The following is a 23,766-nucleotide window of genomic DNA, read 5'->3' as shown; positions in this document are numbered from 1 at the left end:
TATCAAATTATTTATTTTTGCCATTCGTATGTTTAGATAGCTTAGCACAAAAATTAAATTCCAGTCAATCAATGAATCAAATCCATCCTGGATTTACGTGTTGTAGTTTAGAGTGTAACTAGGCAATAATGGTCAACCAATCAATTTTCACCAAATTTAATCACACAACATGCATTTACGTAACATTACATGTAACCACGTGTTTCCAAAGTCAAGATACACTGGTTCTACACGATACAGATCACATTTTCGGATGAAAACTTTACGGCTCTTTTTCGCAAAACTGCTCCGCCAAAGTTACAGCGTTTTGTCACGACACGGTAGTGTAGGTCCCATAGTTTTGGAGCTATGCACCTTTAAAGTTCATTTTTGCATGTTTTCGACAGCCTATAACTCCAAAAGGAAGCACATGTGCACCCAGATTGGTCTATACTTTTTGTCTTATCTTGGTGTCAGGAATCGCCTCCCAAATGTTGTCAGTGTTGTTTTGAAACACCCTGTATAACTTAAGCATAAACTTCGTATTTATTAAAATTCCATACTACGTCGTGTAATAATGTAGAAGTTTATTCTTATATAATTTGTATGTTCTGACAGTAAAAACTAACAATCATTTTTGCGACATATGTGGTCTTGGGTTCGAGCTCAATGAGAAAATAAAAGACTCAGATACAAGCGCATGTAGTTATTCGGATTCCACTTGAAGTAGTATGTTCTGTCTTTCATATATAATCGTGATGTTCCATAAAGAGCTGAAAGCATGAAGTTTTTAAGTCAAATTTTCGGGATTAGCATGTCTTGTAATCCTTGGAGGCAAGATAGTATGATGGGGAATGCCTACACTGGAAGGGTTGATCTTGGATGAGATCTGGACATCCATCAGCTGCAACGACTGAAGCCCTGGACATGGTTCGGAGTGGACGTTAATATTACATCCTGATATTTATAACTTTCGTGTTGTGTAAAGGTGTAAAATTAAAAGTAAACACCCAAAGTCAAAAACTTACATTCATTGTTAATTCCAGAATTTAATAAATGAGGGCTATACAATGTCCACGTATTGTTGAATCTATTACAAAAAGCAGTATAGTGTCCTGGGTGATGAGTACCCTTTTATCCACACAGAGAGAAAACTATGTTTCGTAAAACGGTAGGTTACATACGTAAATCCTGTAGTTTTTGAACTTAACGTACCATTATAGGTAAAATCCTTCAGCAAGTGTATAATTGAAAACATGTTTTATAATACTTTCCGTACAAATGTTCCATCTATTCGTACCTTCCGTATGAAACAAAGAAATGTATAGGCGATCAGGATCTCACATACAGAAGGACATTTATAACATATAGCTGACTTATCTAACATACGTATACGTGTGTAATATACGGAAGATTGTTAGGTGTCAGACATCGTGCAACGCCATGATGTAACACCTAAGCGGAGAAAAAACAGTATTTATGTATCACATGGGTAACGTACCGGGTATGTTCCGTACAAATTTCCGTAGTAAACTGGTAGATTCCGTATATTTGTACAATATACCGCTATTAGGATGACGAATTTTTCTTAGTGTAGTGTAAATTTGGAGCCCAAGTTATGATCTATCCTTGGACTGTCGTATGTCTTTACATCTAACTCGTTGTTCCATAACTAGTAGATCAATAGACAGTATAATTCGGTAAGATTTCTCTGATGACAAACGATCTGCGTGAATGTAAAAAAAAAAAAAAAAAAAGAGCAATACGTATAGAATGGGTTACAATTTCCTTACTTTTTTAGTTTGCTTATAAATTGCTGAATACCTTGTATTTATCTTCTGCTTGCATGTCTATTCCAGTTCTTATGTTTTAGGAATTATGAAATAGTACAAACATGTTCTTATTTCGTATCGTCACTCGCACATTTCATTTTCATCTATTACTTTTCCATAATTCATCTCTATTTGTTTTGAGCTAGTGTGGAGCATGAAAGTAAATTAATGAAATTTGCAATTCTATGGTTCAGAAAGTAATTATAGTTAGAGATAACAGAAAATGTGTAAGTTTTTCTTCCCTACATTCCAATATATCAAAACATATCTACACACACTGGCTGCATATATGCAAGTAGCAGGAGAATTGAGATAATTTAGATACCTATACTTTTATGTTAGTTGCCTTCAATCGTACTGATTTTCGTCTGTAAACAATGATCGTTCTTTTCTGTAAGAACTGCAATATATTGTCATTAGCAATCGTTCTTTCAAGGAGAAGCTTACGAAAAGTGAAATTCTTATTGCATTTTGTTCAATTTTCTTCCATTTTGTCTTTTCTCTCCCTTCCCTTTCCCAGATCTTTTTTTGCTTGATTTTCTTTTCATTCTCTCTTTCTCCTTTCCGTGACGAAGAGTTTCTGTAGCGTTGGAATTCCTTTCCTTCTTCCACGCCAGCAGCCTTTCAATATCTCGTGGTTTAACAGAAGAAATCGCGACCCCGTCTTCTAAGTCAACATTTCAGCCGGGAGCAGTCCATTAGGGGGCTCTGTTAGCAGCCCCCGCCTCTTTTCCTATATCCTGTTTGCCCCGTATTTTCCCCCATTACTGATAGTTGAGGCATCTTCACTTCTTTCTATCTTCATTTTTTCCCCACAAGAGATTCTTTCTCACTTTCTTTCCCCCTCAAATTCTGTCTTTCCTTCCTTCTACGCGTTGATTTTTATTTAGCCTTTATTCTTCATTCTAGTCGTGTAACTTTTATTTTTTTTCTTTTCTGATATTTCTAGTATACAATATAATAATAGGTAGTTTTTTTCTTTATTATCAATATGCCGTCCCATGAAGTTTCTCTAGAGTTAATCTGTACTCAGGGAAAATAAAGGATATCACCACTACATGAAGGGCTGTGAGTACTTATTCGGTGTTGTACCGAAATGTTACCTCTGAAAAATGTGTTTAAATCGTAGTGAAATGTGTTCTCACAAACACTTGATGCTATCAGTTAATAATTACATTGACATTAAATACCAGAACGCAGCATATTGTGTGTATGTCCTACAGCATGGGTGGTGTTAATTTGCTGTGATGTTGTTTTATTATTTGTTGTTCATCAAATTTTAGAACCATTGTTGTTGTTATGCAGAATGGTTCACATCAGAAAATAAATGAACAAAAATGCTTTTCCTCAACAATCGTTTTTAATCGTGGTTTTGGGTTGGATCCCCAGTAGGAGCACATATCTTTGAGTATTGACCCAGCATTATTAGGCAGTTAGGAAGTTATGTAGGATTAGGATTTAGATTTCTGGGCTTTCAGCATCTATGGCCATGTTAGCCCTTCACATATGAGGGATGACGTCCCTCGGTGATCACACTATCCGAGGAAATAGAAGGAAAGAAGCTGCCTATGACCTGTATATTAGGTATCATCCCGGCATTTGTGTGGTGTGAATGATGAAAACCTCATTCAGGATGGCTAGCCTGAAAAACGTTTACACTTTTTCGACTGTGCGCACCGGGATTCGAAATCGGGACTACTCGCACCAAAGTAAGAGAGAAGTTATGTAAAGTAAGGTACAATAAATTTCGTTATGTAGAAATAACAACAATGGAATTAATGGCGCCCATATGGTGAGGCAAGGAGGACAATTACCCTCCACTGGATTTTCGAAATGGTCCAGTTTTACGAAAGATATTAGGTTGGCTTACTCAGGCTTATAGTATTAAATACTAAAGTATATTTAGTATAATTAATTAATTAACTGTGACTGTTAACTACATTATACTTACTGTAGTTAATTAACTAAGCACTTTGTGAAATGTGTTTTTAATTCATTGCTTTATATGAAATGTGACTATCACTGTAAACGTACAAATTTGGCAACAACGCATTATGGCGTTCTTCGCAAGTTTCTTCTCAAAATCTATTTCCTTAAATGTAAGTTAATATTTAAATAAAATGTGAAACATAACACGAGAAACGGTCAAACTGTATTTCTATTAAGTAACAAGATTGTTACTTTAACATACGTTACACATACAAATAAACAATAAAAATGAGTATTTCTAGTAAGATCTAACAGCAAATGCCATTTTGTGTGCTCATTGTAAAACGAATCAAATATTTTCTTTTATTTGTTACCTTTTTCAATATCAGAAGACACAATCAAATGAATCAGTGTCCGGTGTTGTAGCTGAAACATAACTCTATCTTCTAGTACAATATTTGTAATATTTAACGTTTCATTGCGCAGTAGTTAAGGGAATGAGCTGAAATATGTACTGACTTCCGGGTGGTCATCCACCTTAACAAAAATTCTTTGAAAACAGGAGAAAAAGCGTTCTATAGAAAAAAATATATTTATGAAAAGTATATCCAACTTTGCATCTGTTTTGTGTTGATGACAGTGTTTTCTTTCTCTCGGCACATCTATAGGGGTATACATTAAAATAAGCTTTCACTTTAAGAAGCAATTAGTTTTTTTTTTTTTTCATAACTTTGTGCTGTAGGCAAATTCTGTAGGTGAAAAATCAACACAGCCAAAACTAAAACCTTACTTTTTGTTTCTTCACATACATTTTCCAGACGCATTGAAGCTCTTTTTCAGTTGTAAGCACATTAGATTAAACATTAGTCACCCTTCTCTGGAACTTCTGTCATTTGTGTCGTTATATATGGAGTTTCCTGGTAACGCGTGGTTAAACGACTGTTGATATACAATCATTGCAATTAACTTAAGTGAGTATGCTAGTTGATTGTGTGGAAACAGTTCCCTTGAGAGACTGGCAACAAAGATATGATAGTATGATAGAACATAGAACAAGGAAATCATATTTGGGCTTGGCCATGGATATATTAAAGTTGACCAATTTGTTTGTGTATCAAAACAGATGAACGAAATATGGCGGGAGGATTGTGGTCGCGAAAAGATGTTAGTCTCAAAATACCTACATAATCTTACTCTTGGTCAAAGAAAATAATTTTCAAACCCAATAGAAGTTCCTGGAGTTTGTGATTATAAATCCAACCAAACCAATTTTCAAAAAGACATTGCGAACAGAACTTTATACAGTGGACATTTGGAATCACAAACTACGAAAGAGACTACATACTGTTTTACTGTGGTGCATAAAGCTACAAGTCTTTAATGGACTGAAGAATGTACCATGAACTTTTCTCGCATCTATATCCAGCTGCGATCATGAATCTGCGCAAGATACTCTTTTGACACTGGCGGTAAAACTTGATACTCTTTTGCCAGAGTTGTCACGATACGTAGCTGTCTGAATATTACCGTAACGCGTCAGATAAAAAGTAGGCTACATCCAATGACACAGCCATCCTCCATTTTGGCTCCTCCAGTTTCTTTCGTACAGCAATATTGTGCAGGAAAAGATTGTGAACTCAGTTTTTATGTACGTACCGGAGGGTAAGACGGCAACAAACGACTTGTCTGACAGTAGCTACGTCAGATGACTTTTAATCGTTGAAATATTGTATTTGATTACTGTTTATTTTTCTTCAGTGAAATTTTAATACAATTCCCCAGAAATTCACCAGTTTCTTTGCAAGTTACCTATGGGCCACTCCTGCACCATATCTATGCATGCCTGTGAGTGCGAGAGTTAATTCCTCGGCCTTTAATATATTTTACATTTTAAGAGTTTTGATGTCTTTTCTCAATATGATGCCGTATATTTGAACTCTCTGCTCTTTCTAATTGAGGATCTGTGCACTCCTTAAATGTGATTATTAAATATGGAATGTAATTATATGGTGTGGAAATATTATAATTGTTGATATCATGTAAAAAAAATATATGTAAAACATTACGAGAATAATATGATCGTAATTTTCTTAAAGCGGTTTTCTCTTTATATACATTTCAAACGTGTACACTCAGAAACTCTAAAGGCTTAATAAATGATTTTGCAGAATAATGTCTTTTCTTTATTTGTAAAAATCTGTGAAATTGAAACCTTGAAATTGGTAATTATTACAAGGGGACTAGTTGTAAGAAAGAGATAATACCTAAGTAGTATCACTTCCTCAAAGGTATTATTCATGAAGAGCTAATCACCAAGCGTTTGGTATTAAATTTGAAGAAACAAGAAACCAAATATTAAAATGAAATAAAACTCGTCTTACATTAATAAGAGCAGTTCTTTATCTGCCATTCTCTCAATTTAAAAGTAAAATTTCTTTTGTTTCTAATTTTTAACATCAAAGCAGCAAAAGAACTATTCAAATGAGAAATGCGGTGATTCGATAACTTTCTCTTAGACATTAGTTAAGTCTTGATTAATATTATTTTATTTTCTCTTTTGTTTTCTATCAAGCAGCATGAATTTATTTTAGTTTACCTCGAAAACATAATGATGTTGACTTTTCTTTACCTGGCAGTCCCTTTAAAATTATAAAAAGCATTTTCTCTTCTATTTGATACCAGATAAAGAAAAGATTCTGTGTCGTATTAATTTTAATAACTATATTTCTTCTCTTTTCTGTTCTTTTCTTATGTAGTAAATTATGTGAGCAATTGATAAATCAAATATGAATATTATTTTTTTTATTTTACCACATCAACCAACTGTGATATTTTGAATTACATATTATTATATTTCAGCTAGGATATAGATTCCGATGTCTGCTTTTGTTGCATGAAAACTTCATGTACACCAGGAAAACTATCACAAATAAGAATTCTACCACCACTGTATTTCATGATCGTTATGACTCCATATGATATCCGTTTTCTGCTGAGAAACTCAACACTCGCACGCGTCCATCAGAATGTAAAAAATATTCCTCACCACAAAACACAGATCACTACTTTCTTACTGTTCATGTTCAATGTTGTAATATAATTGAAGACACTCTTTTTTCATTGAATTTGCTGATACGTGGAGAGGTTCTAAGTAAATAGCTAAGCTGGTAGTGTTTGGTGCACAATATTTTACTGAAACGAATACTTCTCATGTTACTTACACTCACTGACAAGCAGTGGGAATTGACTCTACCCAACTTTCTCGAACTTTAAATTTAGTCTTTCGAGTGTTGTGCTGTATTCGTGCATGCTTCTTCACTTTTTACTATTAAAGAAGAGTAACAAATTAAACCAACTTCTCCTATCAGGAGGAATACTGTTAAAAGAGTATCAATGCCCATTCAAATGTGTAGAATGTTGGCAACATATACTTCTTCCCACTGTCACTAAAACGTATCAGGGAAATTTATCTTGTCTTCAGCTAAACAATGACTGTAGACCATGACCTTCGAGGAGAAAGTTGGTTTTGTTGTATGCAAACTATAAGCATGCTATAAGCTAAGCTAAACTGAAGGTTTGACCGGCAATACAACGTTCATGTGCGTGATTTATAGTATATTATAGTATGTAAATTACCTCCTAGACCAAGTAGCTTCCCTATTTTTTCAGCGCGTCAACACCAAATATTCTGCGCTCTCATTAAAGACGCGCGCTTTAAACATGCGACTGAACTAGAACGCGTTAACTGAATTGTATTTTTCCGACTATAAGACGACACTAAATACTAGACGAACCCCCTATTGTGAAGACGCTTCTTAAAAATTTTAGGATTTTTAACAAATTTAGATTATTAATCAAAATTACAGATTGTTTTGTTGGCTTAAAATATCTTAAGATACACCAAGAAAGTTAACACTAACTATCATAAAATTATCCCTACTATTGTTTGTCAAAATTGTGATAGTAAAAGAATAAACACCGGTAACATGTGGTACAGTAAATAGAAACAAATGTAGTAGTTTATGGCATATGCATTATTACCTCCATAATCGTTATTTGCCGTATTTAAAATCAAAACATCGTTGACTACAATAATGAGAGTATATTTGAACGTTCTATAGAAGTTATTACATAATGTAAACACATTGACCTTAGCTACCAAATATTAATCTGCAAATGTAAGACGACCCCATGTTTTTCGAATGACGAATTTGAAAGAAAAAAATAAACTCGTCGTATACTCGGGTTACTGCGGCTCGTATAAGAAGCCGCCTCGTATCAGCATAGTTAGAAAAGTAAAAATCATACTGTCATAATTCATTCTTGATGAAGGTCCATTTCATTGCATAATCTCTGAAGGAAGTAAAAATAAAACATCTATTTCTCATCAATAAGAGAAGAAAATTAAATAACATTCGTCCTGTAAGTTCACATAACCTTTATATTACGAAGTTTGTAACTTAAAATCTTTCAGTTTTACTTCCCACGGTATGCCGGCTAGGCTAAAGGAGACGGTGATGATGAGAAATAAATGGGATAGTGGAATGAATAAAGTGGAAGGAAACGGAAGAACCCCGAGAAAACTCACGCACACGGTGTTTGTCCACCACAAAGTTTACTTGGCACGAGATGATATCGAACCAAGAACAGCACGCACCAGCGATGAACGCTCTACAACTGAGCTACCGCGGCCCCGTTATTTAACTTATAACAAATAATCTTCATAGTTTTGAAGAACTACAGAAATAGAATTTACCTAAAATGTATATATATATATATATATATATATATATATATATATTATCGAAACTAATATTCAGCAATTGAGTAAACAAAAAGCTTTTCTGAGAGACTTTTCTAATGTGCTTTTACAAATGGCTGGTGTGTATACCTTTTTAAATAAAAAGTGGATGAAGTGTGTTTAATACGTTGCTTTCTGTGCTGTCATTCCTAAGCTTTTAGGCTGGAGTTTGACACTTATTAATTGGAGCATCATCTTAATTATTCCGCCATTTTGGGACATAAAAAATTTAGTACTTTCATCAGAAATCGAACCCGTAACTATGTGCATCCAAAGCACGCAAGGAAACTACTGAAATATGGGATCATGAATATACATATTACTTTTTAAAAAATATATAATGCATAACAGAATTTATTAATTTAAACCTAAATGATGTTTACGAAGCACTCAGAAGTATTTCACCGGGAGATAAGCCTCTCGTGACCTACTCTAGTTTCCATTTTTAAATCTTCACTGTTCTATCATCTTGTCTTCTCTTCCTTTCTTTATTATTTCTCGTCCTTTTCAGCTATTCTCTTTGTTATCTTTTTTCACAAGAGTGGACTGTAGGCCTCACACATGGCCGACACTAAGATATATTTATTTGTTTAGTTCTTGGGCTGCTTCCAATCTCGGCTTGCTTCTAGTTTTTACTTTTTGCTGTTGTTGTTGTCCCAACAACTATGATTAGTCTTTCCACTTTTCACACAACTCACTTCTCATTCTTTTTATTTATTTATTTTTTTGCTTCATTTTCCATTCTGCGCTCAACAATTCACTTCCTTCCTTCCTCTTTTACGATTGTGAATACACAGAGACACTGCATTGTTATTGCATCCGGCAGTGCACTCACAATGTTCGGAAATTAAAGTCCGCTTCCTTTCTCAGTATTTGCAAGACAAATTACATATTAATGACTTATTCTCTTGAAAGAAAATGAGGAAACAGACTTTTATTAAAAGAAAATCCCATTCAAGAACGCTTCTAGTTTAAGTTAATGCTTTTTGTTCTAGAAATGAATAAATTAAATGGATACAAGAGATTTTGTTATCTCCAAAGTGGCTCTTTCATAGGACTCTTCACAGACATACATACATATATATAAATAGATAGATATAGATATAAGTACCTGCTAAGTGCAACTTTATCTAAAATGAACTTGCAGTTTTGGGTGAAAGGTTTTGAATGTCAATGGGGGGTATAGCGGCTCACTGTTAGAGCACTCGTTCCCTGGCGCTAGCGGTACCTAATTTGATTCCTGAGTGAGTTTATGGTGGACAACATGGTATCCGTGAATTTTCTTGAGGTGTTTCTATTTCCTTCCTCATTCTCATTCCACCAATTATTCTTTCATGAATCTTCCATCTCGTTGGTCTAAAGAGGCGTAACCCTGGGATGTGAAAGGTTTAATTTCAATTTTCTCTCTTTGAATGTTAATAATTGATCACATACAACTTTGACTATATTGTGGACTTAAATCCTAGAACCGACTATAATTTGTTCTTATGGATCTTCTCTATGCTTCTAATCACTTATTTGAATTTAAGTGATAAATTTATAGGCAATAAAGAATATCAAATATGTAGCAAGTGAGACAGATAGTTTTTACAAAATGCCATTTTATAAGTTACGAGTAACAACCGTTTTGAAACTTTTTTTTTTATAGGCCAGAAACATATATATGCAAGGTTTAAGCGCCATAATTCTTTGATACTCGACTTCCTGGATATTTAACATCGAAGGTCTTTAAAACAAGTATTAGTTTATTTCCTAGCATTTTGTAAATACTAAGTGACCCACTTTCAGAAATTCTCATACTTTTATTGTTATTGAGTAATTCACAAAAAAGATGCGAGATCGTTGTGAAGACTTCTTAAATTGAACGAAGTATTGTATACTTGTATTTGACAAACCAATGGACAAAGATAGAGACAGTTAGAAAAAAACTAGAGCAGTGCTTTATACAGTTAAAAAGATTAAAGAAAACTGGTTATGGTATCATTTCAGAAAAAAAGTGTCCTCTTAGAAATTATATAAACCATAAGGAAAGACAGTGAAAGGATGAAAATATAAGAGGTATGCAATCTTAAAGAAGGTAATTTTCAGTCAAAACGAAGAGATTAACAAGGAATCGTAGTGAGTAGAAGCTTCTTTATTTTACGGGAGACTACTAGTTGTTGATGGCAGAATACTTATAATGATGTTGGTGATTACGATGATGATATACTTTACTGGCAAAACAAAGTTTCTGTTTCTCTAATATTATCTAACGATTTCAAAACTGGAATCTTTTCTATAATTTATCCAAGTGTCTATTTATGTGAAAATTGTCAAAATTATGCTAATTTTATGCTATCCTATCTAATATTCATTATGAGAGAGAATAATGTATCTATTTATGACTAATAACAGCATGCGTGCTATTATAATGAAAAGATTCTTATGAAAAGACATGAAATTTTTAGTTTAATTTCACTATTTCCTGTTCTGTTGGCTAAAAGAAACGGATGACTAAAGAAAGTAAGTGATTGTAAAAAAAATAGGGGAATGAGTGTGTACGAGGAAACAGGTGAGCTTCGAGAACTACCGGTATAACGTTGTCTAGCCTGATATCAAACCAGGACCCTTTGCACCAGAGATGAGCACTCTCTCACTGATCCATTGTACTCCCTGATAAAGATTTTTGTGTTGCAGCATGAAGGCTTTGGATTAAATTTCAAGATGGAATATTTGGTTGTTTTGAAGTATATTGTCCCTTTTCAAAGCACCAAGGCTATTTAAGAAGTGGTTTTACAACATAATGATATCTCTCAGCGGTATTCGAAACAGTCTTCAGATTGTCTTCTGGTCAGAAAAAGAATAGTCTTCTAATTAGGGCTTTCATTTCTATCATAACAGAAAAATGCCGAGAAGTAAATCTTACTATGCAATATTACACGTAAAGGCTCGCTCAGCATCTTAATTTCGTGAAAGCATGACATTCTGACATCCATACATTTCTCTCATTTCTCAAAAATAATTTTAAAGCCATATGTGACATGTTTATTTACAAAAATAGGTTTTGTTTTTAGAAGTTACTTAATAATTTTGAGAAAGCACTATTTATCTGTGATCCTATTACCATGATATATGAGAAACATTGTTTGTTCTCTTATTGGAAGGCTAAACAACAAACGACTGTATCTTTATTAAAGCTTACTATAGATTGTTAAAGCCCGCTTTTGCTAAAAACAAGGAAGAAATATTGGTCCAATATTGTAAATAAGTGACACTGTAGTGGAAGAGTTGTCGCAGTCCCCGGCTTGTTTATTGATATGATTTTGCAATACCTGACTTTCTTTTTCACCGGCCTTTTCCTCCGTTTGAAAGAAAAACCGGGACAAAAACTATATACACAACACAATACATGAAAGAAAAAATAATAAATGTTTCTTTCAAAGCAGTGGAGCAGTTACTCTTCGCCTGTAGGCTTCTTGTGAGAGTGAGAGAGAGAGATACAGAAAGCAAGATGTGATGTGGTACGATGCAAGAGAGGGACGCTAGCCAAACGATTCTGTTCTCTTTGCCTTTTTTTTCTATATACGTCTCAGTTCTTCAGTCACTTCTTTCTCCATTTTCTTTTTGCGAAGATGAAGACTCGGTTCTTGCCTCGATAGACTGGCGCCAGAGCTGGCTCGTGTTGCAGCGGAATGTCCTGAAGAGAAGGAGGGGCAAGCGGAGCACTCTTCCCGTCCCCGACTACTCAGAGAGAAATCTCTCTTCTTTCTCTCGCTCACTGACTCACTAGTCAGTGTCTAACAGAATGAGACGTAATAGGGAGCAATATTTTGTATTGTTACTGCGTTTAAAAAGTTTTTTCTAAGGAAAGTTACTACCTTTTTTGTTTTTTTTTTTATTATTTTTTGTTGTTTCCCTTTTGAAGATTTTCTAAAAGATGTCACTGCTGTGGACAAAAACTTCTCTTCATATAGTAATTGCGCTAATATTTTTGCACTAAAGTAAGCCACCAAGAAAGAACAAAGAGCCGCTTCTATTCTCACGTTTATTTTCATTCCTTTTTTTCTTAGTCTGTTTACAGATCTGTTTGTTTATTTGAGTTTGTGTTCGTAGATGAATGAAAGTTTTAGTGTAACTTCTATGTACACCACGTGCATACAGGTAAAGATGTTTGCTTTTTTTTATCAAGAAAGTATGCCTATATGTAAGCAGTGGTACCAACCCGTGGGAAAATCCCATATTGTGCGATTTTTGGACAATCATTTCTCGAAATGGGATATTCGCAAAAATTGGCAGGATATATGGGATTTTTCATATATGTATTCTATTGACACTAACAAAATTGTCTATAGACAAGTAATAGATAAATCAGTCTTCAGTAAACTTGAGATTAATGATAATTGTCAAATTCTATTATTATAAAATGCATGGTAGTATTAAAATTATTTATGCGAATCTCAAAAACAAGTACTGAGGAACGTTAATTCTACTTTGGTATTAGAAAAAGTGAGAAATGAAAGAAAGAACAGAATTAACGGAAGAAAATAAAATGAAAAAAAAAAAACGTTTAACTTCCGAATTGTTTCATACGAAATGACTAAAGAATGAAATTTAACTAGCTTTATTACTTTCAATAGAAGATTAAGCCACAAGAGCGCGATAGAAATACTAAACTCACAACAAAATGTACTTATTTTCATCATCATTTTCAATTTCCTCTTTCAATTAAGGAAAATACTTGTTAATAAACTGTTTTTGATAAAGGTAAAAGATCAGAAATTTTGATTAATTCACCCATATATTGAAAGAGAAATGACTGATATACACTAATTTTACTGTTTATGTTTTCTAAGTTTAGAGAAGTTTGTTATTAGTATTATTCAAGGAATTCAAGAGCAAAATGCGAAATTCTGGCTCACGAGATGGAATTTTACAACGTTTCAGGTTAACATCACTGTGTGTAAGTTCTTTTTTCACAGGACAGGTTCTAGATCATTTCTCTGGGAGGGTCACTGTGTCACTGATGCAAGAATAGGATACCATTTTCTTTCAGCAGTAGTTTAAGAATAATGGATAATTATCAGTTGAAAACTGGGGTGAAAGAATAGAATGAAAAGAGTATTAGTTATACCACCTATACGAAAAATGAATAATAATGGCTAAATTACGTAGATTTATTAACATTTCTCCCATATCTCTCTCAGTTATATGTTAGTCTGAATCATTTGGAGAGAAAACTTGAAATACATTTAACTAAAAATATAAATGTCATTGTATTGCTTCGTACGCAAAAGCAAAGTGGTACAATTGATCATATATGTGTTAATATGCTCTTACTTATCAAACGCAATGTAAACTCAACACCAATCTAAAAGAGTAATATTACTTAAGAGCTCCATCAAATTATAGTGAATAATAGAACGCACCTGCAGTGAGGGAGACTTGGTACAATTTCCAGTCAGACTTCCTCTGATTAGGAACTACGTCCATGTAGCTGACTTCCACGTAATTAGTTGTGAAAACTGTTAGTGTCTTCAAATTTGCTTTACTTCAATTGCAAAAATAAATTCATCTTTTTATGTGAAAAATGAACTTTATGTGGAAACTAAACTGTTTTGAAAAAAGTTTAGTTTAATAAGAGTTCATCTAGGAAGTATTACAAACAAAATTCACATAAATTGTTATAGAATATACAGAAAAATCTGCATATTAAAATACCGTTTGTAAGAATTTTCAGATGGCAGAAAGGTTTCGTTTCAATTTTATTGGTAGCCAATATATGATATTTAGAAAATATAGTATTTTCTTTTTAATTTTTTATGTAAAACGGTGAGAAGAAATGACCACAGCAATCCATATATATCAATAAATTATCCTTGTAAGGTATTTAGAAAGAAAGATGAATTCACTACATTGTCTATTTAACATCGTGTATTAGAAACGGTGGACGTTAAAGTCTTTTCATTCTACAAAAAATTGATTTTAATAATCAATGGATTTAAACATTTCGTGAACTTTATTACATGTCAAAAATATACTTTCTGTATGTTCATTTGTCTGTATATGCAAAGGCGTAGAAGTCACATTGCCGAAGACATCGAGATTAATTTTTAAACTTAAGATTATAAAGCAGATTCGGCTGGCAGGAGTTTTCGTACTTTACTCCTACATCAAAAATCTTCTAAAGAGTGAAAATCGGAAATGACAACTTTCTTGAAAATAGCCATAACAATTTTGTCCATATTTAATAAACAAAGAAGAAAAAACATTAGACGTAAAACTTCAATCAAAAAGATTTTAAGTTAACCTATCTGTTAAATATTGTTAGACTAAAATGTCTAATATGGCCACGCGTAGCATAGTCGCTAACGCTCTCGCCTTCAGTGCGAGCGATCCAGGGTTCGATTCCCGGTGGGAGCGCTCGGTCGAAAAATGTAAAGAAAGCTTTTTCAGACGTGGTACCTAACATATAGATCCCAGGCCGCTTCCTTCCTTCCCTTTTCCCGGATAGTATGCTTGCCGAGGGATGTTTCCCTCAAAAGTGACGGGCTAACATGGCCATAGATGCCGAAAGCCCTGAAATCTAAATCTTAAATCCTAAAAATCCTGCAATATCCACATTCTGTAAATCATCAAGAGTAAAAGTATGGCATATTTGTGTATGTCTTCATAATTACATGGCCAAAGTGTATAGATATTTAGCATTTACTTTTCGACTGCCTGATATTTTATACCTTGGAAAATCGACAGATTTTCATCATTTCCTTAGCAAATGCTCCTGGTCAAATTCCAAGGTATACGAGATACAAACTTCAATGTAATTCAAAACACATTTACTCTCACTTGAAATCAAACTTATTAGAGAAGTTAGTCATTTATATAAGATGTTCATAAAGTATACCGACAAATATTGAGAGGTGATTCCTTACACCAAAAGAAGAGGAAAAGTTCATATGGGTTTAGGAGGGAAAATGCATAGTTTCAGAGGTAGGGCTGTCCAAACTCGTGAAAAAACGAATTTTTAACACACTCTATTGTGAATTCGAGAAACTATGGAGTGGCGGTCCTATCAGCGTAAATTAAGTCATATGTACACAATCCGAAAATGCAAATTTCATTAATATGCAATGGGTGTACAAGGAATTCCGTGCAAGGTGTAATTCCCAGACATACTTTGAACAGAATTCTTAGATATGCTCTGAAGTAAAGATGGTTTCAAATTAGGCAAATGGTAAGACTTGACAACAATGAACATGGAATGCTTCGGCGGAAAGTCGTAAGCGTTATGGACCCTAGCTCCACGGTTTCTAGTGTTCGGAATAGCACATGCTGGTATATTTTGTTTCACGCTTATACGTGAACAAATGTGAAATACATATAACGTGACAAAATACATCGCAGCCTGCGTTATTCCAAACATAAGAAACCGCGGAGCTTGCGATTCCTAATATTTCCGACTTCCCGTCGAAACATTCCATGTTCATTTTTGTAAAGTCTTACCTTTTGCTTACATTGGTACTACCCTAAAATCAAGGCATATCAGAATTTTATTGAGAGCTTATCTGGGAACTATACCCTATAGGGAATCCCTTAACATTCATTGCATATTGCTCAAATATCCATTTTTGAATTGTGTATTTATAACTTCGTTTACGCTGATATGGACCGCCAGTTCACAGTTTCTGGAATTCGAAAAAGCGCGTGTTGAAATTTAACTTTTCCACGATTTTGAAAAGTTCTAGCTCTGAACTATGCAGTTTTCTCCATAGGTCCATATAAGTTTTTCCTCTTATTTTTGATTTAAGCAATCACCTCTAAGTTTGTCAGCATAGTTCATTAACACTGTGTACAATATACCTTTCTCTGGAACCAAAGGAAGCCAAATTAGATAAAATGTTATTATAATTTGTATGTTTATTTCCTGTATGATCCACATTATGCCCTAAGGCTAAAGATAAATTGTCAATAATGACATAGAAAACCAAATGAATAATGAAATGAAGGTTAAACAAATTCCTATGCTCTAGATGGTTTCAACCGTATGTGTGCTCGTCCTGGTTAATTGATTCTTTTTTAGTTTAATGTTCGTTTCAGCGCCGAGGCTATATGGGATATGGATATACAGCTTAACATGTGAGTGGGATCTGAAAAATCATCATTAGAATCTTCCACAACGAAGTCACGTACGCTGACCACATAGCCATAAAGAAGCTTTTTTTATGTCTTACAATGGTCAACTTTGTACTATAGAACATAATAGTGTGTAACTAAGTCAATATTTAAAAACGTTTTGGAAATACTTGTATTTTTTTTAGGTTATAGTGTTTTCTACGTACTTGAGAGCTACGTATTGTAAAATTAAAATATTTCCTTTTTATATTTTACATTGTAGCTTTGATAACTGACTGATTGAAGTTCATCCAACATTTAGTTTTTATTTTTATATATATATTTTAAATATGTTTATATTGTTCGTAAACGTGCTTTTCAATTGCTGTAGCGTTTACAAGAGAGCATCTCTCGACAAGCAAAAATTTGTCTTTTTCTTGATATGATTTAAGTAATATGTTAAAAAAATCTGCGGAATCTCGTGTATGGTTTAGTTTACTATATATATATATATATATATATATATATATATATATATATATATATATATATATATATATAACATAAACGATGGGAACAATTGAGGTTTGTAGCTTGGAACGTTTGGTACTGTGCAATTGCTTTGTATTATATAACAGAGAAAGTGAAGTTGCAGCAACCATGCCACGGATGGCATCTAATCGTAGCTGTTTCCTTTTGCCTCTGAAAACTCGAGCAAGCATGCAATGGGAGGAGAAACGGCCAAATCAGCAATGCAAATACATGGGTGGAAAATAACGAGATTGTTGGTCATAAGTCTTTGCTGTTATCAGACTGCTCTCGAGGAACAGAGTCCATGGCGCGCTCTCAATGTACTAACTATGGGCTTTGGCCCGGTTTTTGATGCAAAAATTTCTACAGTTAACATTCACGGCTTCTAAATGTGCATTTCAGATTCGTTTCTCGTTTTGAAGCTGCCTCTTACATGGAAAGTTTTGTGTTCTTTTATGGAATTTTTCTTCGCTGTAGCCATTTGCGTTCACGTCTCAGAAAATAAAATAAAATTTTAGTATACAGTGAAGAATGACTATAGAACTTCATAAAAATTTAGGAATTTTTCTTTTTAGAAAAAAGGAACATATTATTGAGATATTATTAAATCCTACATTTTTTAAAACTCTAATTACCAAGACATGAAAATGTTTTCATTTTGTAAGCAAAATATATTCAATATTCCGAGAAGAAATAACTATGTATTTCATAACAAAATTTCTCAATATTCATAATAATCACAAATATCTTCCCAACATACAATACCACGTCTACTATAAAAATAATCAGAACTAGTGAAGTAACGTTTTGTATGATATATATTCCCACAAATCATTCTAATAGGTTTGTATTCTACTGACTGCGTCAATTTGCAGAAAAATTAAGATTATATATATTTGCCTTTAGTACGTACGGCGAATGTTCAACTACTTTACTAATCAATATTCCAGTAAGGCTAACATCACAATAATTAATCATAAATAACGAGAATTCAGCTTTTCCAAATACATATTTACTCCTATTTCTGTTTCGCCTCTTCTACAATATTTACACATTCTAGCTTAAACTTGGGTAACTCAGTCTGAAAAACTCTATAGTTCTTAACAATTCTTTGGCCATTCATAATTCTAATCTCTCGTAGAAGAAAAAATCTTGCACGGGAAAAACATACTTTGGCCTGGGTTCGATATGTTCTATTTCGAAAACATTTATTAATAGTAAAACGTTTAATTTGCCATTAACCTAAGTGTTTCTTTATCAACCTAACTACTGTTCAAGTACCATACCCCCTTCGTGGCTAGCGTGCGTGTTTTCTACACGTGGTTTCGGGTTTGATTACTGGTAGGGTCTTTCTGTTGAATAGTGATTCAGATCCTACTTCAAGCAGTAGGTCCTATTTTATACACCTTCGATGCTCAAAAGGAACGCTAAGTATTAATCAAACAATCAATCGCTTCAAGCACGACAGAAATCCAGATGCCGTGTTCATAAATAGAACACATAATAGTAATGCTTTCTTTGAAACATGTTTACAAATGGTAGGCATTATTCATCCAATAGCCCCATATATATATATATATATATATATATATATATATATGTGTGTGTGTGTGTGTGTGTGTGTATGTATGTATGTATATACGTTCACTTATCTTTTCCTTAAACTCAGGGCTAAGAAATACAGTTTTTACATAATATTTTGTGTAACCTGTCATATTGAAAGTGATCGTAGTTGCCAAATAACGAGACGCGCATTAAAAGCAAGATTCGATATTGAATCACAAATCTAACTTCATACATCTGCATATATTATTTCCTGTCTTTCGACGTGGTTGGCCAATTTATATTTAACCGAAGTTTATAATAATGATGCATTTCATACTTCATATAAAATTAAAAGAAAAGTGAAATACATAAGACATTGAATAAACACGAGTAATATACAATTTTGACCATTAATGAAATTTACAAAGCCGCTCGTATACCTTATGACTAACGTCTAATGATCTGTAAGCTAACAGAAAACTAAAGCCAGCGTAGAAAGCGATTAACCAACTTTAAGATAAATAAGTACAGAAAACACAAAGTTAAATCCTTTTATTTGTGCATGTTTTTTCTTCTCAAATTTGCAAATATTCCATTAGGACAAAATATTAATATAAAGGTTCCACAATTTTGAGAAAAAATCGTTTCAAAACATTTTAGAACTGTTGACCAGATGAAGATTATGCTCTCTTAATTGAATATAATTGTGATATATCAACTTTATAGGAATCAATTGTTGATAAACTTTAAGCATGTTCTGTTATTTCTGTTCGAGTTGTTTGTTAAGCAAATTATTTTAAAAGTATGCATTTAAGAATTCATATTTTTTTGAATCAAGAAAAATAACTAACAAAATGGTAGTGGAAAGTTCGATTAAATAAAAGTTAAAGATTCTGATAAGATCTTTCAAGTCAAAAGTCCCTTTTTTTACATTGTATTTAAGATGTTGAGGAAATGGCTTTACGATAAAATAAACTCGATTTCAAGGGTCCCTTTTGAACAAGTCATAAGTTAGTTCTTTTTTGCAATTGATAAAATGTAATTCCTCATACGATCCAATCATTAACACTTGAATACATGTCTAACGTTTAACTGTTAGTGTGATATACCTTCTTGTAGTTTCGTTCGACAAGCCCCTTGCATGCTAGTCCACCCAACTGCAAGGCTTGTTAAATGGGTTGTCTACCCACATAGGACACGCGCGCTTCCTAGCACAAAATGAAAATTTTACTGCCGCGCTTCCCATATGTGCTACTTGGTTTCTTTAAATAAGAAAAGAGAGAACATACTCCACAGTGTGTCATCATATTGCGACATGAGAAAAGGAAATTTGGAGGCTCGTTCTTTATTTCCCTTTCTTTCCATTTGTGTGGTGCTGCAGCTGTGACATAGATAAAAATGAGACACAAAATAATTTCCACAACGATTTCCTTTTCTCTGAGCATGCAAGGAATTCAAATCTTAACAACATAAAGCAAAATACAGAAACTTCTGAAATGTTTGAAACCAAATTATTATTATTATTATTATTATTATTATTATTATTATTATTATTATTATTATTATTATTATTATTATTATTATTATTATTATTATTATTATTGCTGCATTCATTCTGCCATATGCTTCATTTTCGTCAGACAGTGCTGTTTCGTTTTAATGTATGTTCTTTGTTATTATATAATATACCAGGTAAGGCAACGATTTAACGGGACAAATCATTGCAAGTTTGATACCAAAGAATATGAACTTATGGTGTACAACACCATGTTCTTGAATATTCTTATGTTGTTCTGTTCCTTTTTTCTCGTAATTGAATCGTTAGTACACGTGTTTTCGTTGCACACGATTTCTGGTTTGCTCTGGAGATAATAGTATAATGTTTAGTATCGGCTCGATGATTGTGAGACAGTTAGGCAGTTATTGAATTTACAAGTACCGAACTAACGTGCAGAAAGACAGAAGAAACAGTGACGGGAGACAATATGCTGCCCATATATCACATAACTGGAAGCCCATATAACTGTACTTTGCTTTTCGTGGACTGTACCGTGAAAGCGTTGAATTTAGAAGTTTCATTCAATTTTACTTTATTATTTCACGAAGTCCTTTGTAATCATTAATTTGCATCTATCATTCATCTCCTCTATAGTACGTTGCCACAGCATACTAAAAGCTGCAATTTTCCTATTCAGATATTTGATTCTCGGGTTATGAGCTATCAAATCTGTTAATCACTAATTTGAGTCATACAAAAAGTAAATTATGACAGATGTTAATTAGTTATATTGTAAATGCGTTGTATACTTATAAGAGAGATTTGTTACAATCAACAAAAGACGGTTAAACATTAAATAATTTCAGTGTATACTTTTAATAAGGATTTGCTAGAATCAATAAAGGATGGTAGGACGGTTAAACGTTAAGTAAATGCAGTGTGTACTTATAATAAAGACTTGCTACAATCAATAAAGGACGGTTAAACATTAAGTAAATGCAGTGTTTACTTCTAATAAACGATTTATTATAATCAATAAAGGACGGTTAAACGTTACGTAAATGCTGTAAATTTACTGACTTACAAAATAAGCATTTTTCTACGGCTACACTACAGAGTGGCCCAAAGTAGGTATGCAGTCCTCTATGTTTTATATATATAAGTCTGTATAAATACTTTTGGGTCACTCTGTATAATAAATGACGTTAACTTCACAGTAGTTATAAATGCACCTTGCAGAAATTGCAGATAATAATTTATATTAAATAAAGAACGGAATGCAAGTATTAAACACCGACTGGAAAATGTGAATTTTCAAATCCGTAAGTGCAAAAAATAGTTCTAAAATTCATAAGTTAGGCAACAGTTGGTCCTAGCTGAATTTATTTGAACGAATCAACTAAAGTTCTATCTAAATACCAATGTTCTGAAACCGTGTGGTACCAGCGTATATCGCAAATCGTGAGTGTGGTGATGAATTTTATGAGGAAATTGTGTTAGTGATGCTAAATAATATTCTGGGATCCAATTTTATTTTGTACAATTCGTTGCACTTTACTAGTTGTTGAGAAATATGAAAATTTAGAAGGTGATTGTGTCAGTTTACTGGGAATTTCTCGATCCGTTTTAGCTGGTCTCATAGTTTTCGATCTAAAGTCCTTTAGATAATTTTCTCAACTTGTAATTTTGAGTAAGGCGTGATGTATGATATAATGTGATGTTTATTTATTGTTTGATAGTTACGAGGCTATACAGGATAATATCTACAGTGCAAATGAGCTCTCAACCAATGTAGCGCGTTCGATGCTCATCACCGTGAATCCAATAAGTGACTCCGTGCATCAGAAGTATATGAACTAGTCACAAGGCCAACGAAGAGGACTTGAGAAAGTTTTTTTTTTAAATTCTTTATTTGATATTTTTGGCTTTCTATGGTATAAAACATTAAGTACGAACATTTAATTAATTTTTCACCATATTTCATAAAATAAATACGTTAATATGATGATCAATGTTCTTCATTCTTTGAAATTCGTTATTATTGTATAATTCATGTTATTAACTAATACTTATCAATTTTATATGCGTCACATATTTAATATTTCTTTTTGCGTTCTAGCCGCTGGAGGAGAAGCGTTCCCGGTTTGGAATGGGTTGGTCCTCGTGGTCTGAATGGAGCACGTGTTCCAGAACATGTGATGGTGGTGCATCTTATCAGTTGCGGAGGTGCAACTCTCCTACTGGCTGCAGAGGGGAGAGCATTCGGTACAAAATATGTAATATGCAGGTAAGTTTGTTTTAATAAGTCAATACATGATATAAAGAAACTTGAAAACCTTGAAACTATGACTAAAATATTGATATCACAAGATTTGTGAATGAGTTTGAAATATTTAGCGAGGAGTCAATGAAATACTAATTGGTGTTTCACGGTAATTTTACCAAGTTGTCGGGACTAAACTTCTTCCGTAGATTTAGTTCCTATCTTATTTCAGACATATTTCTTGTGTCTTCATAAAACTAAATAGTACAGATAGGGACATCTGCAGATTTTTATAGTAAGAGGGAAGCAAGAGACCGACACACATAGATATTCGTCAATATGCACACATACCTTAATGTACACGTACCACAATATTTCGTCTAAAACTACAACTCTTTATGCACATTGTATAACTTTGTTAACTACAGTAAATATATGATACTTTTAATATAAATACCAACGTCCTAGCCATGCTCGAATACCGTTTTTCGTTAGACCAACGGAGTCAAGCAGTGCCGGGTCTGGTCAGGAAAAATGGTTGATCGTTCGTACTCACCATGTTGCTGGCATTACTACGTCTACGCAGCGTTGCGAAGACAATTCGTGAACTACTTGAAAGAAATAAGTGGCGAATTCCGGCCAGAAGGCCAGCATTAACGACGAGGAAAACCGATTTACTGGCCACACATAACCCGAAAAGCATGAGTGTCACAACGTAGATGGTAGCAGACTTTGCAATGCTGTTCTATTTTGTGAGAGTGAAACGGCTATATTAAATAATACCCAGTAGTAATACCCAGCAGTATTGGAACATGGTCATTTGTCGTCAGTTCTTATACTAGGTATATTCCGATCTCAACATTATGTGGAAATAGTCTTCAATTTTGTGTATTTTCCACAAGATTTTTTCCACTATCTTTGAGTGCCCCTTGCGCACATTAGTCTAGGCCTCAATTGCTGCATTATTGTATTCGTCAGATAAGACGACTTCTTTTAATCCGACATTGCTATCTTCTTGCCTGACTGAGCCTTAAACATGATGAACGACAATTTTCAGACGCCTTTGTCTCACTTTTTTCACATGACATTTTGCCCTTGTTTTTACTTGTAAAATCACCTTCCCAGTGTTGTAACGCGTATTTTCCAATACCCTGTTTATTGAACAATGTTGCGTGTGAGTAAATAAATCTAACATATTTCAATATGTATTTCGAAGAACTGAAACCACTCTAAAATCTAAGAGTAGTTAATTGCCACTAATCCCACCATACGGATGACGATGAGTCCAGGCCAATTGGAA

At 33.5% G+C, this 23,766-nt stretch overlaps 1 protein-coding gene across 5 annotated transcripts in view; it reads left to right on the top strand.

The window, feature by feature from the left end:
• Positions 1–23,766, top strand: part of nolo (ADAMTS-like no long nerve cord) — a 1,299,980-nt gene that overhangs the window by 888,864 nt on the left and 387,350 nt on the right. For all 5 annotated transcript variants that reach the window (XM_081748697.1, XM_081748696.1, XM_081748695.1 and 2 more), the window contains exon 4: positions 22,323–22,490. In XM_081748697.1, coding sequence (XP_081604823.1) covers positions 22,323–22,490 — 168 coding nt within the window. The remainder of the gene's footprint in view (positions 1–22,322; positions 22,491–23,766) is intronic.

The sequence above is a fragment of the Thermobia domestica genome, chromosome 2 (genome assembly GCF_964235325.1).
Source record: "Thermobia domestica chromosome 2, izTheDome1.hap1.1, whole genome shotgun sequence".
Lineage (NCBI taxonomy): Eukaryota > Metazoa > Arthropoda > Insecta > Zygentoma > Lepismatidae > Thermobia > Thermobia domestica.
Note: the sequence above shows the minus strand (reverse complement) of the source record. Positions and strands in the feature narration are given on the sequence as shown.